The following is a 15,083-nucleotide window of genomic DNA, read 5'->3' on the forward strand; positions in this document are numbered from 1 at the left end:
AAGTGATTGTTCTGAGGATTTAAACACCAGCTGTCATTTCATTTTCGCCATCGGTTTCTGCCAGTATCTTGTAATGAATAATTAAAAGTCCATCATTAGGTAAGTACCTAAATAAATTGTACAAGATATGTTTTTATTTATTCAATTATAAATTTGAATTACAGTACATAGTTTACGAATTAATCTCTCATAAATCAATTAGTTTATGGGGCACTGCATAGGTTTTCCGTCTAATGCCAAAAGAACATTATTTGCAGCTATGATTGCCATTTTATTTCTTGTTGTTAACGTAGAACTTCCCAGGTGAGGCACAATGACTGCAACAAAAAATGACAAAAATTTAAGTTCATCAACTGACTGATGAAACGCTTTGTTAACTAACTATGTCCACTTAGTTTTATCACTGTCAAATAACTTTACATATTATCATTATGTAGGTACACTTGTCCAAAATTAATAATGCACATGCAGATCTTCACACCCGTATCATTAAATCGTAAGAGCCTTAAAAAAACACTGGCATTTTGCACCTTGTTCGAAAGAAATTGCAGTCAATATCATGTGTCACATAACCGAAAACAACCGATCTGTCAAAGATTTCTATGCGCATTATCAATTTTGGAGCACTGTAGGTACTTACTTTCAGTACTTAGTTTTATCACTGTCAAATAACTTTACATATTATCATTATGTAGGTAGGTACTTACTTTCAATTGCGTATTTAAGTCAGTACTTACAACAATTCGGCAATGAAATTAAAGGATGATCTTTAGGAAGCGGCTCCGGCGTGACCACGTCAAGTCCTGCAGCAAAGATCCGCTTTTCTTTCAAAGCTTCATACAAAGCCTCTTGGTCAACAATATCTGTAAAATTTAATTAAACTTATAAAAACATATAATTCATTGTCCAGCTAATTTAATACCTCTTAGTTATTAGTAGTGATATATTTTAAAGACCTTACCTCCACGTGCGTAGTTAACAAGAACGGCAGATCTTTTCATCTTGTTAAAAGCTTCTTTATTTATCAGGTGCTTGGTCTCTGGAGTAAATGGACAGCCCAGCATGACGTAGTCACTCTCCTTCAGCAGCTCATCAAGACTCACTCGCTCAGCGCCAAGAGAGATAGCTGAAAATACATGATTCCAATTAATTATAAGCAGTTCTTGAATGCAATGCAATGCAATGAAACCTACCGTGAGACGATGTATACAGATAGTGGATGGATTGATGGGGATGGCTGAAATGCACATGATAGGATGATTTTGATTGGATGATTATTGGGTGAAATAGAAACAACTAAAAATAATAACGTAGCATACAGAGCATTGCAGAGGCCTTTAAGAGAGACTTTAAAAAGTTTCATAGTGGTCACCGACCGACTAGGTAAGGTAGTTCCATTGGAACCAAATTAGAACGTATAAGGTGGGGTCTTGTAATTGCAACTAAAAATATTGAAGTCGCAACTTCATCATCTGATAATTCTTTATATACCTATAAGGAAATAAGTATTTCTGTAAAATCATGCTATGGTAAAATTTTATGTAGATTTTATTCTACTATCATTGTTCTATTATCAAGTTCCGACAAAGTCAGAAATAGTTGCAATTACCCCTCCTGGCGGGTAATTGCAACGTTATCTCCATATTTTTCTATGTGTGGTGTATATTGTGTATTTTAAACACAAAGAATAAGATAATCTTCATAGGATTGTGACACTTGTCTCCTTGTAACTACTACCAATTTCGCATAAAAATACTTTTTAGCCATATGTCTGGTAATTGCAACTAATTTCTCAAAAATAGTGATGGGAACTTTATCATAATTTTATCGACAGTCATGTAGTGGCTGCCATCGACATGCCAAGAAGACCATGGTAGCAGAATAAAACTCGGGGATAAAAATTAATAGCTATATTTTTATTAATCAACATTAAATATTTTACTTATGTTTAATCAAACAAGCCTTTTTACTATTTTTTTGAAAGTTTGCGGAATTTACCGCAGGCAGGATGCCGGAATACCAAATTTTAAACATACCTGTTAAGCATATAGTTTTCAAAAAAATTATATGCTTAACAGGTATGTTTAAAATTTGGTATTCAGCCTTTTACTCTTATTGGTGTGTTATATTATTAGTGATTGTATCGATATATTCATGTTCACTGCCACATCACTAGCTTTTTCAAATTTAATATAAAAATTGGCAGCTAATTGTAACTGACCTAAAAACTGCAAAATAATTGCATTTACCAGACTTTGCATTTTTTGTCTGGTAAATGTAACTACACAGAAAACTCGGAAAATAATCGTCTTAGAATAAAACAAACACATACAAAATGACCTACCGTAATAAGTTTTTATCTTTTTTTTTAAAACCTTGCGAGGAACCACTAAAAACTATTTTATTAAATAAAAATGCGTACCGTGTCCATCCGACCTCAACAGACTCAAAATGGCGGATGACAAAAGGGTAGAACTTTTATGTTGTAAAATTGATATCAGTCTGTCGTTTTACAATAAAGTAACTCTAGAGGGAGTTATTGAAGTTAGTTGCATTTACCGGATAGTTGCAATTACAAGACCCCACCTTATGTTTTTTTTATTACCTTCGGGTTTGTCACTTCTGCCAGTGTACAGGAAGCGTGCGACGTCAAATCCTTTCAATCTGCGCACAATCGCTTGGCCGATGCTGCCCAAACCGACGATCCCCACAGTACTGCCCACTATGTCCTGCCCTAACGTCTGGTTCGTTCCAATTTTCCATTCTCCACTGCAATATTAGATATTTTATATAATTATGTATAAACATCCTAAATAGGTATTTTTATTGGTGTTTATGTTTTTTATGTACGAGTATACGGCTGAAGATAGTACTTATATATAATTCTTCGATTTATGTACCTCTCGATATCAGCTACACCTTCCTTAAAGCGTTTGGCCGCGGCAATCATGAGGCCAATGGCAACGTCAGCCACTGAATTATACTGAACATTTGCGGTGTTTCCAAGTTTCACACCATGGGCTTTCACAGCAGCTTCGTCTATATGGTCTATACCGGTGGACGTAGTTGATATAGCTTTAAGATTAGGCCCTGAAAAAAACTACTGTATGTATTACCCGTAGCGACCTAATAAATTTAAAAAAATACAATGTTCATCATGGTGTTGCCTTTTCCACAGGCTGTCTTCTCTCTCTTCTCAAAGGATAAATAAAGTGCGGACGAGCGGACGTTTAGAAATGTAAACAACCTATATTAGAATGAAATTCTTAACTAAGTCCAGGGTACCTAATACAAACATAATTTTATAAACTTACCAGCTATATCTAATAATTCTTTAGTAAATTTGTGTTTCACATTCCAGATAACAGCATCAACATCTTTTATGCGTTTTTTTATTTCTATAAGACTCTCTGGCTCATGCTCCAGGTGTGGTATTACATGGAAATATACCCTGAAATAAGGCAAGGGCGTACCCAGGATTTCAGCTAGGGAGGGGCAGCTACCCAGGATTTTACGGCAGCTCATAATTGTTTCTAGATGATGGTCGCAAAAATTCCCACTTGGCAGGCAAATTTACGTTAATTTTATCTTCTAGGGGGGGGGCAACGGCCCCCCCCTGCTCCTACCTGGGTACGCCCTTGAAATAAGGTATTTTTTATTTATTTAAGTATAAGTTTTAATCATCGATATCATTAGCCACGAGTTGGGAATGTAGGAAGGTATAGTAAGTAAGTACTTTACTTACTCTTTTTTCAGCAATTCTAATGCATCAGCAGGATAAGTGTTGCTAGCGATCAATACACGATTAAATCCCATCTCCAAACTAAAAAAAAACTTTATAAATAAAATATTACTATAATAATTAATAACACTGCCTGGCAAACCATTGTACTGCAATGGTAAAGGATTAAAAAACTACCACGTTTTCCTTTGGGCAGAAGTTGATGCACATTGTGTAACAAAACAAAATAATATGTATCTACCTAGTTATGACCGACGTAGTAATGTTTCTGGCTATGGTCACACCTTGTTGGCCAACTGGCTGAGACTGAGATAAAAACAAATGAAAAGACAAGTTGTGACCTACCCAATTTTAACTTGACGTAGAAAACAAAAGCACGGAACGAAGATGATTAACTACTTAAATAAAAAATTACCTTGAGACATTTTGTATTAACACTGTTTTGCATTACAGGAAAATCCACGCATATTATGCATATTATACCACGCACATTAGCATTTACGCAAAGCTCGTTGGAATAACTTACTAAATTTACCTAGTTAAACATAAGCACTGTATCGCAAGGGATAAGCTTATGCTAAGATAAAATCTAGTTAGTATCATTTTGTTGGAAATATTTATCAGTAATCAAGTAGGTAACTTGTGCTTTAAAATAATACTGTAAAAATTTCAGTTTTTCATAAAAAACGCCAAATTTTACTATTTACCTACCTGCATTATAGCTGTGATTATAGATAGGTACTTAAGTGATAAAAAAAATTGCCTACCAATAACATTCAGTTATCATCATAAATATTCATAATGTACTACTGTTAATCCTTGATGGTAAAAATTTACAAGCTTTCGAGGTGGTAACATTGGATTTGTCATTTTCACGGGCTTTCTGCTAGTTCTTCTGTAGGTATTGATGGTTGAACATGCACCTAACAAAAAGGATAAGTACCTACTTATTTGTAATATATATTTTTAAAAACGAAGCAGGTATAGAACTAAGTTTTTATTCAATAAAAAATACAATATACCTACTACGAGGTCTAACATAAATAAATATATCGAGAAATCAATAGTTTACGGGGCACTGCATAGGTTTTCCATCTAATGCCAGCAGAACATTATTAGCAGCAATGGTTGACATTGTGTTTCTTGTCGCATACGTAGCACTTCCAAGGTGCGGCACAATAACTGCAAAAATAAAATAATAAATTTAATAGTCATTTTTGGTCTTTTTCACTGACTGTTTTGTCTCCTTGCAAACATTAGAACAACGCGGACTCGGGTGTGTGTACAGTGGCGGATTTACAAATTTGCCGCCTGTAGGCCATTCAGTTTTTGCCGCCCCTACTGACTTCTGAAATTCAATTCTTTAGTTTAATCCCGTTATTAGTATGATTGTGAACTTAATGATATTTCAATCTGTCTGTCACCAACTTCTTCAGATGCTTCATCAAATATTTTTTAAGGTTCCGTACCTCAAAAGAAAAAAGGAACCCTTATAGGATCACTTTGTTTTTTGACGGTGTCTGTCTGTCTGTCACCACCCTTTTTCTCAGAAACGGGTAAAGATATCAAACTGACATTTCGCAAAGATATACAAAATGGGGGTTGGAGATGGGGGTTACAGATGGGCGTTTTGGGACCTATGTCCAATACAGATGAGTCATACATAGTTGGATAGCTCTTTTCAAGTGAGAAAAACAAATATTATGACGACAAATCTGTATAATGTTGCTGAAAAATTAAAAATGAATGTGAAAAAATAACAAAAACATTAAAACTACAGAAATAAAATATAAAAACTTTCAAGGTACGATTATTCTAATTGGACAGTAAATCAGGACTAGCGCTTCGGTTATATTCTGCAAAAAAATACATTTTCAACGACTTATCACTCATATTTCTATAGGTGCTGGTCCCAGCTTCCATAGATTTGTGCCCATCATCATTTATTACGGCCTCGACAAAGTGGTATAATAAAATATTGAAAAAAATAATATTTTGGGGTACCTTCCATACACGTAAAAAGGGGATGAATTTTTTCGTTGGTGTGGTTTAATGTATATTTATATTAAAGTTCTGCTCAAACCATTTTTTGATTCAGTGATTGGTTTACGAAATATTAAGCTTCAAAGTGCAAATTCTTCATAGACTTAAGTGTCCCCCCCTGGTGGCTAAATGTTTGGTCCAAAAAATATTTAAAAAATATCACTGATGTAGTACGGACAAAATTCCACACAACAACCATTACCTCCATTTCCAGTTTCTCCAAATTCGAGAGTATTCCCGCCGCTTCTTGTCGCGTTACAGGCTTTTCAGTAAATATCATCTTTGATTGATTTCAAAGTCTGAATAACTGCCGCGTGCCAAGAATCTCTTAAACTATTATTACAGTTCCCCAAAATTGATAATGCACATAGAAATCTTCGTCATTGTTCGGAAACGGTCATATTCCCGAGCGTTAGAAAACGATATGTATTTAGAGTGGTTAAGTGCATTTTCTTCATGCAATTTTAGTAGAATTATGTGTTTGGTGCTAAAAGAGATATTGATTTATCAGTAACGAAATTTGATTCGATAATTCATAATATTATTTTATTTTATTTATATTACTGTGCGTTTATTTATATACCTATAGATTGTGTAAATGTGTACACGTAAATTTATCATTAAAAAGTCTGTATTTTTTTTTGCTAAATTTGCCGCCCCTCTAAATCTGCCGCCCTAGGCACTGGCCTTTTTGGCCTATAGGTAAATCCGCCACTGTGTGTGTACCTCAATTACTAACATCATTAGGTAGGTACCTTCTTTGGAGGTAGGTACTTACAACAATTCGGCAATGAAATTAAAGGATGGTCTTTAGGAAGCGGCTCCGGCGTGACCACGTCAAGTCCCGCAGCAAAGATCTGCTTCTCTTTCAAAGCTTCATACAAAGCCTCTTGGTCTACGATTTCTGTGAAATTTAAAAAGATGTATGCTTATTTATACTTTAAAAAAACCTTCCAATCCTACCAAAAGCTATTTAAAAGTTATTATTGAGTTTAATAAAATAAAGGTTGTGCTAATTTACCTCCACGAGCGTAGTTAACAAGAACGGCGGATCTTTTCATCTTGTTTAAAGCTTCTTTGTTTATCAGGTGCTTGGTCTCTGGAGTAAATGGACAGCCAAGCATGACGTAGTCACTCTCCTTCAGCAGCTCATCAAGGCTCACTCGCTCAGCGCCAAGAGAGATAGCTGGAAATACATCATTCCGATTATCAGTAGGTAGTTTTGAGTGGAGACCATGGCAAACTTAGCCAGGGAAGCCCTCTGTTTTAGCGCGGAGTTTTTGCGCTCCTTGGGAGACGTTTTTGTCCAGCATTGGATATCTATGGGCTCAAATATAAATAACGAGAACCTCTATTAGCTAGCCCAGCTAGCCCCTCTAAATATCTAATTTTAGCTGTCAAACATGATGACATTTACGTAGACATTCATGGAGTCAAATTTTAGACAAACAATTTTGACAGCTCTAATATGAGAATTTCTGCCTTCAAAATCGATATCATTGGTTTGGTTATTTGGTGCACAAATCACAAAGATATGATTATAGAACGTTTCATCAAATAACATGACTTAAACAGACAAAATCCAACCTTATTCCAATGTAATAAGGGTTTTGACAGATCAATTATCCGGTGAAACGGTCTATAGGTTTTTCAAGAAGTTAATTACCTTCGGGCTTGTCACTTCTGCCAGTGTACAGGAAGCGTGCGACATCAAACCCTTTCAACCTGCGCACAATCGCTTGGCCGATGCTGCCCAATCCGACGATCCCCACAGTACTGCCAGCTATGTCTTGCCCTAACGTCCAGTTCACGCCATATTTCCATTCTCCACTGCAATATATAGAAATAATTTGTAATGCTAGATGGGGTTTAATATAAGTGGATCACCAAATTCAGCAAACACAAAAAAAAAATATTTTTGGCGTTGGGGTTACAAGGAAAAGGAATATAATCTGCAGTTAGTTGGTAAAGGTTGAAGAAGATTATTTATCCAAACTACCTCTCGATATCAGCTACACCTTCCTTGAAGCGTCTGGCCGCGGCAATCATGACACCAATGGCAATGTCTGCCACTGAATTATTCAAGACATTTGGTGTATTCCCAATAAGCACACCATGGGCTTTCACAGCATCTTGGTCTATGTGGTCTAGACCGGTGGACATAGTTGATATTGCTTTAAGATTAGGTCCTGAAAAACAGAAGCCCTTAGGTATTTCTATTTATGGCTGTGAAAGAGTGGATGGTTCGGGTCAAGGTGGGTAACTTTTGATGTAAAAAAAATCTCAACCCGATTGCTATTTAAATCAAGTAAAAACTTACCCGCAATGTCTAATATTTCTTTAGTGAATTTGTGTTTCACATTCCAGATAACGGCATCTACACCTTTTATCTGTTTTTTGATTTCTTGTAAACTCTCGGGTTCATGGTCGAGATGAGGTACTATGAGGCATTCTACCCTGAAATAAAGTTTATAGTTTAGATAGATATAGAAAAAGGCTTTATCTCAACAACTGAGGGTATTTAAAATTAACATATACAGAGAATCAATCATTAAAATTTTGAAACATTACGGTACTTACTTTTTCTTCAGCAACTCTAAACCAGCAGCCGGGTAAGACTTGTTGGCGATCAATACACGCTTCATTACCATTTTGTTAGGTATCTAAAACATTTTAAAAATAGTTAGTTTTCGTAAAAGCTATAAAAAGTTCTTAAAAATATACACACTGAAATGGGACATTGGCAAAAATAATGTGTCAAACGAAAAACTTGAAAAAATTTTAGTAGGTACTTTTTAAAATTGCCGCGTTTACACTTTGATAGCTGTCGATGGCTAACTCCACTCTACTTTCGACTGATTGAAACTAACAACAAGTATTTCCTACTTAAACGTATTCGAAATCAAGATAAATTTGCGACGAACAGATAATATGACTAATATATAGAATTGACCTTGACGAAACATTGTGTAATAATATCAAACAATACCCCAAAATACGAGATAGTCAGATAGAAAGATAAGGCCGGCCGCAACGGCCCGCAGTCAACAAGTAGGCCTGCCCTACAAGTAGGTAGGTATCCCGTCAAATCATTTTGAAATAGCCCGCCGGAAGCATCGACTACCGACTCTAGATATTGGTCGAGGAAACAAGATAGAACGCGCCATTTTTTCTAACCTAAACAATTAACATTTTGGTAAACTTTTATTATACTTACGTATAGTGCCACAATCTTATCTGTTCCGGTGGCGACGTCGCTGTGACCGAATCCAGTGATGCCATCGATTAAATTTTGCCTATTTCTGGTTTAAACGACAATGCATTTCTGCTATTACCTATTGTTATAATTAGGTACATTAATAAGTATAGATAAATCAAAATATAGGGTTGATAGTAAATGAAAGTGGATATAATATATCAAACGACATTTGTTGTATGGAAAATTTGTCCACGGCGAACAGAAATAAAATTAGTTCTGATTATGTTCTGCTTCTAATGATGTGGGTCGTGGACGACGAATAACGAGATAGATAGACTTAAAAAAAAACTATTAATTAAGTATTATTTTTGAACACTTTATTTTACATTTTCTAAAGTAACAAGAAACAAGAGCAAACAATTAAAAGAAATTCAGAGAGTGTGCATAGGCTAATTCATCTTCACCTCGACCCATCACGTCCCCACTGCTGGGGCACGGGTCTCCTTCCAAAGGCTATATGCCAAAAAGCAATTTCTTTCAGCCAACTCTTGATAGGTTGGGAAAACAATGACATGTCATAAATCATCTCATTATTTCGTCTAAAATCGCTGCAGGTGCGCGAAATTCTTCTTGGTATATTGCCTAAGATTCAAAGTATCATGTCACGTCCTCACACCTGTAATCAAAGAAAAATAAAGATTATATACTTTTCATCACGAGTATCACGACCCATCCCGTCCCCACTGCAGGCACGGGCACGGGCCTCTCGGGAAAATATTTCATAAAATTACATGGAGTATATATGGGTAAAATTATTCGTCATATTTGGCAACACTAACCTGTAGCCGCTGCAACTCGTTCTTCCAATTTTTCAAACGGAATTAAAGGCGCCTGAATACGATATTCTTCCTGCATAAAAGCCAATATATATAGTACTACTTTTCTTGCATCACATTACAGCGCTTTTGGCAGTATTTCACCCAGAAAATCACAAAACAAATTAAATAACGTAGCGTAAGCTTCTTCGCAGTAATTGACAACTCAAATAACGCACAGAGTATGAAATGACGTTTGAAAATGACGTCTCGTTGTTGCACATTTTGACCACCGGAACAGATAAGATTGTGGCACTATAACATAAATTTTTAAAACACCTTGATAAAAAAAAAGATTTTTTTGTTTATTGATGTTATGTATAGTATTTAAAAAAAACAAGTTTAACACCCAAAACAAATGCGGTTTACTGAAATTACAGTTTGGCCATTGCTGTTTGTGTATCAGTGTTGCCAAAAAATATCTCAACTCAAACCGGTGAAATACTAAAATAACTCGGAATGAGCCAGACATGTTTGTTTAAAAAATAAATGGCGTGACGGTGACTAGAAGTGGGTAAAATTTACAAAGGTACGCAGGACGACCCTGGGCTAACAAATATTCCATTATCAATAAATAGATTCCAAAATAATGAAAATATACTAGTTTTTTTAGTCTATGGTATTTTTTATTTGAAAAGAGCCATCTATTGGCGAGTAGCATTTTCAGTTTTACTAGCTCCACCTAGTGTCTGATGGACTAGATCTTTTAACTTTACATTACACGTACAGATGGCGCACTGTTACATAAAAGTTTGTTTTATCATTTATTATTTTTAAACTTTACGCGAGCTGCATTACGCTGATGAAGCCATTTCCGGGTAAAAAAAACACTTTACCTTGCACCTTCCTTCAACTCTTGTCTTCAATAAAATTACTTCAGGGGTTAGGTCTAGAATTCTAGAAAGTCTAGAGATAACTTCTGATATGATGCGGGGACCTAAAGGCACTAACTAAGCTATTATGAAGTTATATTGTAAAGTAATTATTAATACAGAGCCGTTGGTTTTCCATACAAATGTTTAAAAAAAATAACGTACCCATAACAAAGTTCTCAAACACTTTTAAGTACCCGGACTCCGGACGTTTACCATTATAGGAATCCACTATGGTCTATGACACAGACTGCAAAGCTTCTGTAAGGTGTTTCTAATGTAGGTTGGTGTAGATACTTACTAATTTTTGCAGTCAATATTACTCCGCATGGGTCTCCTCCACTAGTGGGACTTACGTGTTGGAACAGTAAACTTTATTCCTGAGTTAATCAAATTATCGTAAAAAGTTTTCCGTTAGGACATCCGGAATAAAAATAACCTACTTAACTATATTATTATGTTGATCCACCGTGTCAGCTTCCTTCATCCCAAATTTTATCAAAATCCTATCAGTCAATGATATCAGTATTTTATCATGGTTTATAGTTTGAGTAGGATTAAATTAAAACTATGTAGTTAAATAAAGCCTTCATGTTTTAACTTATTGGGTTTTCAGACGCATCCATTCAGTGGCCAGTGGCCCCTCGATCTAAGACTGATCTTGTGGCCATCTGTTATTATTCTGAGACCACCACGATAGAGTAACTCATTAATTTATTTTCTACCGCCACTGCCTCTTGATACCCTAACACGTGTGTAGAATGTAGAGATGCAATGTGTTTAACAAATGACAATAGAAAACATCTTGAGCCGAAACAAAATACAAATACTTTCAATGATATTCGTAACTGTTAGTTATAATACATCTGTACATGAACAATAAGGCCTGTTATCTTCAGAGCAGCTGTCTGGGGGGCTGGCAAGATAACGAGGCACGTGGCACCAAATAATGTCAATATAGGAAGTAGCCTTCCCTCTGTACAGATGAAATATAGGGGGGTCTGGCTGCTGTTATGTAAACCAGAGATAATAAAATAGAACCGGATGGAGTGATGATGGATTTCAAGGTTAGGACTCTTTGGGTTGGTAAGTTTCTTTATGGTTGAGCCAATATTCATTGTACCAATAGGACAGGTGTATACCTAAGTAAATGATACTAACGCACCTATTACCTACAATGTACGCTCACCTCTCCATTTAAAAAAGTTTTTTACGGTCCCCAACTGTAGAAGGTACCTCGTAACGATTTCCTTCGGCCTTTTATTCATTTTCCATGATAATGTAGGTACTTATACTATTACTACATACCTACCGGAGAAACGGTTAATGTCTGCTACAGCCTTCCGTTTATTCTTCACTAGCTGTTCCCGCGAGCTTCGCTTCGCCTTAAAAAGTTTTCCCGTGGGAATTCCGGGATAAAAAGGGATCCTTTCTCAGGGTCTAGACTATCTGTATACCAAATTTCATTCAAATCCGTTCAGTAGTTTTGGCGTAAAAGAGTAACAGACATACAGACAGACAGACAGACACAGTTACTTTCGTATTTATAATATTAGTTAGGATTAGATTAGGATTACGTGACAAACACTATAACTAACGCTTTGCCAAAGATTTGTCACCGTGATAAAACCTACTGTATAAGATTTTCTATAGCAAATTGGGGTGTGGCTGTTTCTTTAAATGGCGGATAGTCTAACATTTAATTTTCGTGTCGTTAGATTTAGTTACATTAGAATAAAATAAAACAGAGAATAGATTTCATATTTACCATCGTTTATTAAATTTTTCTTACGTGTGTTGAATACTATGACTTTTAACAGAGGTATCATAAGCTTTATATAATATATTCATATTATTATATTTTTATAGGCACAAAATAGTCACCTGCAATATCATTATCACAATGCATTTTACGGACCAATAGATATATTTATTGCTTTTTTACATGTTACTTAAGTAAGTATTTACTTTCATTAACATCTTCAACAAAACAAATTGTTAAGTTTTCTGTAGTTACAATCTATAATGTCATAAGTTTATGTTACTCCGTAGCTGTCATAAGATTTAGAAAACTTATGAAAGCTAGTAAGTAATAGCTTTAAAAAATTGGTATCAGTATAATAAAAAGACAGATTGTTGACAAAGTATGATTCCTTAATACCCCATTTACACTCTCGCCTCGGCCCTCGCCTCCTCGCTCGCCTCGTCACTCGTGCGGAGGCGCGAATGTAAACACCCACTCGCGTGCGACGCGAGTGGGTGTTTACACTCTCGTGCTGAGTTCAGTTGTCTTTGAGCTAGCAACGATGGAGGACGTCGAAGTTTTAGCCGCAACAATAAAGAATTTATGTATGATCACCGATTACTTCGCCGTTTATGGACCGATTTTGAAAATTCTTTTTTTTATGTATTGGGTTGAGATCCCATGTGGTCCCATTTTTTTTCAAATTTTGATTCCACCTCCAAGGGTGGGTAAAGGGTTAAAAACCGGCTATGAATTTCCATTTTGGGTACCTATTAACCGATTGTAGTTAATGAAATTTAGAAAGTACATAGGTACTTACTAGGGCATGCAATACCGCAATACCGGTATCCGTAATACCGGTATTCCGGACAAATTTCCCGCTTTTTTCAATACCGGTATTGAAAGTTAATACCGGTATTGAAGTAATACCGGAATCGGACTTTTTTAGGCTATAAATAAAGCGATTAAGATTTAGTTAGCCTTGCGTTCCTATATACTGTGAAACCGCACTTGTTCCCAACCGTTTAATGCAGTTTTCGGCTGCTAGAAATCTACTGTTGACCATGCGTACACCGACACCGGATGTAAAAAAATAATTATTCTAAAATTTAAACTCTAAAACTTAATTCTCTTAAAAATCTACAACAAAATACAGAATATGATTGCATTTTATTGTTTTATTTTGACGTATACGACCTTTAAACACAGTATATGCCATTTATGACAAGGAAGTCTAATACCGGTATTAATACCGGGATCCCGGTATTGAGTTGTAATACCGGAACTCAATACCGGTATTGAAAATTGTTCCGGTATTGCATGCCCTAGTACTTACCTATATTTTTAACATTAAAAAAAATATGATGGTGACCTTGAGCTGATCTGATGATGGAAACGGAAGGTAGTCAAGGGAACTCCTCAACGGTAGGTATATAGCAACTACTTCGTGTTTACTACTGACTAGTAGGACTTATAGGTATCATTTGCTTCTTAATTTTGATTGTCAATTATTGCAAATAAACTAAGTATAAATCAGTAATAAAATAAAATAATGATAAAAAAACGACTTCGAAAAACCACTAAAACGTAAGAAATAATTTAAGGTTTAGACATGGTTTAGACCTATTCTATGTGACAGTACTAATATATCTAAGCAGGTAAGTACTGCTTTTATTTCTTACGTTTTAGTGTTTTTTTATTATTATTATTTTATTGAAATATTTACTTATATGAAATTAAATGTTTCGTCTTGCGACCAATCCATTATACAACTGAGGAAAAAACACTAAGTACGTTATAATTATACGACGACGAACACAACCTGCGCGGCACGATGTAGAAGCCAGAATGAAGCGGACGCGAGAGTGTAAACACCCGCTCGCGTGCGACGCGAGCTCGACGCGAGCTCCTTTGACTCGTGCCCCAAAAACCGCTCCGGACGCGAGCGCCGCGAGTGGCGAGGCGAGCGAGGAGGCGAGCCACGAGCGTCTGTTCACACTCGCGCCTCGCCCCTCGCCTTGTCGCTCGCCTCGCCACTCGTGCGAGAGTGTAATACCCCATTTACACTCTCGCCTCGGCCCTCGCCTCCTCGCTCGCCTCGTCACTCGTGCGGAGGCGCGAATGTAAACACCCACTCGCGTGTGACGCGAGTGGGTGTTTACACTCTCGTGCCGAGTTCAGTTGTCTTTGAGCTAGCAACGATGGAGGACGTCGAAGTTTTAGCCGCAACAATAAAGAATTTATGTATGATCACCGATTACTTCGCCGTTTATGGACCGATTTTGAAAATTCTTTTTTTTATGTATTGGGTTGAGATCCCATGTGGTCCCATTTTTTTCAAATTTTGATTCTACCTCCAAGGGTGGGTAAAGGGTTAAAAACAGGCTATGAATTTCCATTTTGGGTACCTATTAACCGATTGTAGTTAATGAAATTTAGAAAGTACATAGGTACTTACCTATATCTTTAACATTAAAAAAAATATGATGGTGACCTTGAGCTGATCTGATGATGGAAACGGAAGGTAGTCAAGGGAACTCCTCAACGGTAGGTATATAGCAACTACTTCGTGTTTACTACTGACTAGTAGGATTTATAGGTATCATTT

General features: G+C 36.2%; 2 protein-coding genes and 1 long non-coding RNA gene across 4 annotated transcripts; all 3 read right to left on the reverse strand.

Moving 5' to 3' along the window:
• Positions 1–69: 69 nt before the first annotated feature.
• On the reverse strand, positions 70–4,203 carry LOC105381750 (glyoxylate reductase/hydroxypyruvate reductase). Its single transcript, XM_038116844.2, has 8 exons — positions 3,984–4,203; positions 3,746–3,823; positions 3,315–3,451; positions 2,901–3,090; positions 2,606–2,769; positions 962–1,126; positions 738–863; positions 70–317 (listed from the first exon to the last, which is right to left on the reverse strand). The coding sequence occupies exons 2-8, from the start codon at positions 3,814–3,816 to the stop codon at positions 199–201; spliced, it is 972 nt and encodes a 323-aa protein (XP_037972772.2). The 5' UTR covers positions 3,817–3,823; positions 3,984–4,203; the 3' UTR covers positions 70–198.
• Positions 4,204–4,724: 521 nt separating this feature from the next.
• On the reverse strand, positions 4,725–8,708 carry LOC105382297 (glyoxylate reductase/hydroxypyruvate reductase). 2 transcript variants are annotated; one of them, XM_011552151.3, is made up of 8 exons: positions 8,578–8,707; positions 8,366–8,448; positions 8,106–8,242; positions 7,785–7,974; positions 7,452–7,615; positions 6,807–6,971; positions 6,564–6,689; positions 4,725–4,924 (listed from the first exon to the last, which is right to left on the reverse strand). In XM_011552151.3, exons 2-8 carry the CDS (start codon positions 8,434–8,436, stop codon positions 4,803–4,805), a joined length of 975 nt encoding a protein of 324 aa, XP_011550453.3. In that variant the 5' UTR covers positions 8,437–8,448; positions 8,578–8,707; the 3' UTR covers positions 4,725–4,802. The 2 variants fall into 2 exon arrangements, with proteins under 2 accessions (XP_011550453.3, XP_048480253.1); XM_048624296.1 differs by having other exon boundaries at positions 4,861–5,028; positions 6,512–6,689; positions 8,578–8,708.
• A 631-nt stretch (positions 8,709–9,339) lies between these two features.
• LOC125489471 lies at positions 9,340–9,888 on the reverse strand. Its single transcript, XR_007267025.1, has 2 exons — positions 9,824–9,888; positions 9,340–9,660 (listed from the first exon to the last, which is right to left on the reverse strand). It is a non-coding gene; the product is annotated as an uncharacterized LOC125489471 (long non-coding RNA).
• Between the last annotated feature and the right edge of the window lie 5,195 nt (positions 9,889–15,083).

Source organism: Plutella xylostella, chromosome 3 (assembly GCF_932276165.1).
Source record: "Plutella xylostella chromosome 3, ilPluXylo3.1, whole genome shotgun sequence".
NCBI classification, from domain to species: domain Eukaryota; kingdom Metazoa; phylum Arthropoda; class Insecta; order Lepidoptera; family Plutellidae; genus Plutella; species Plutella xylostella.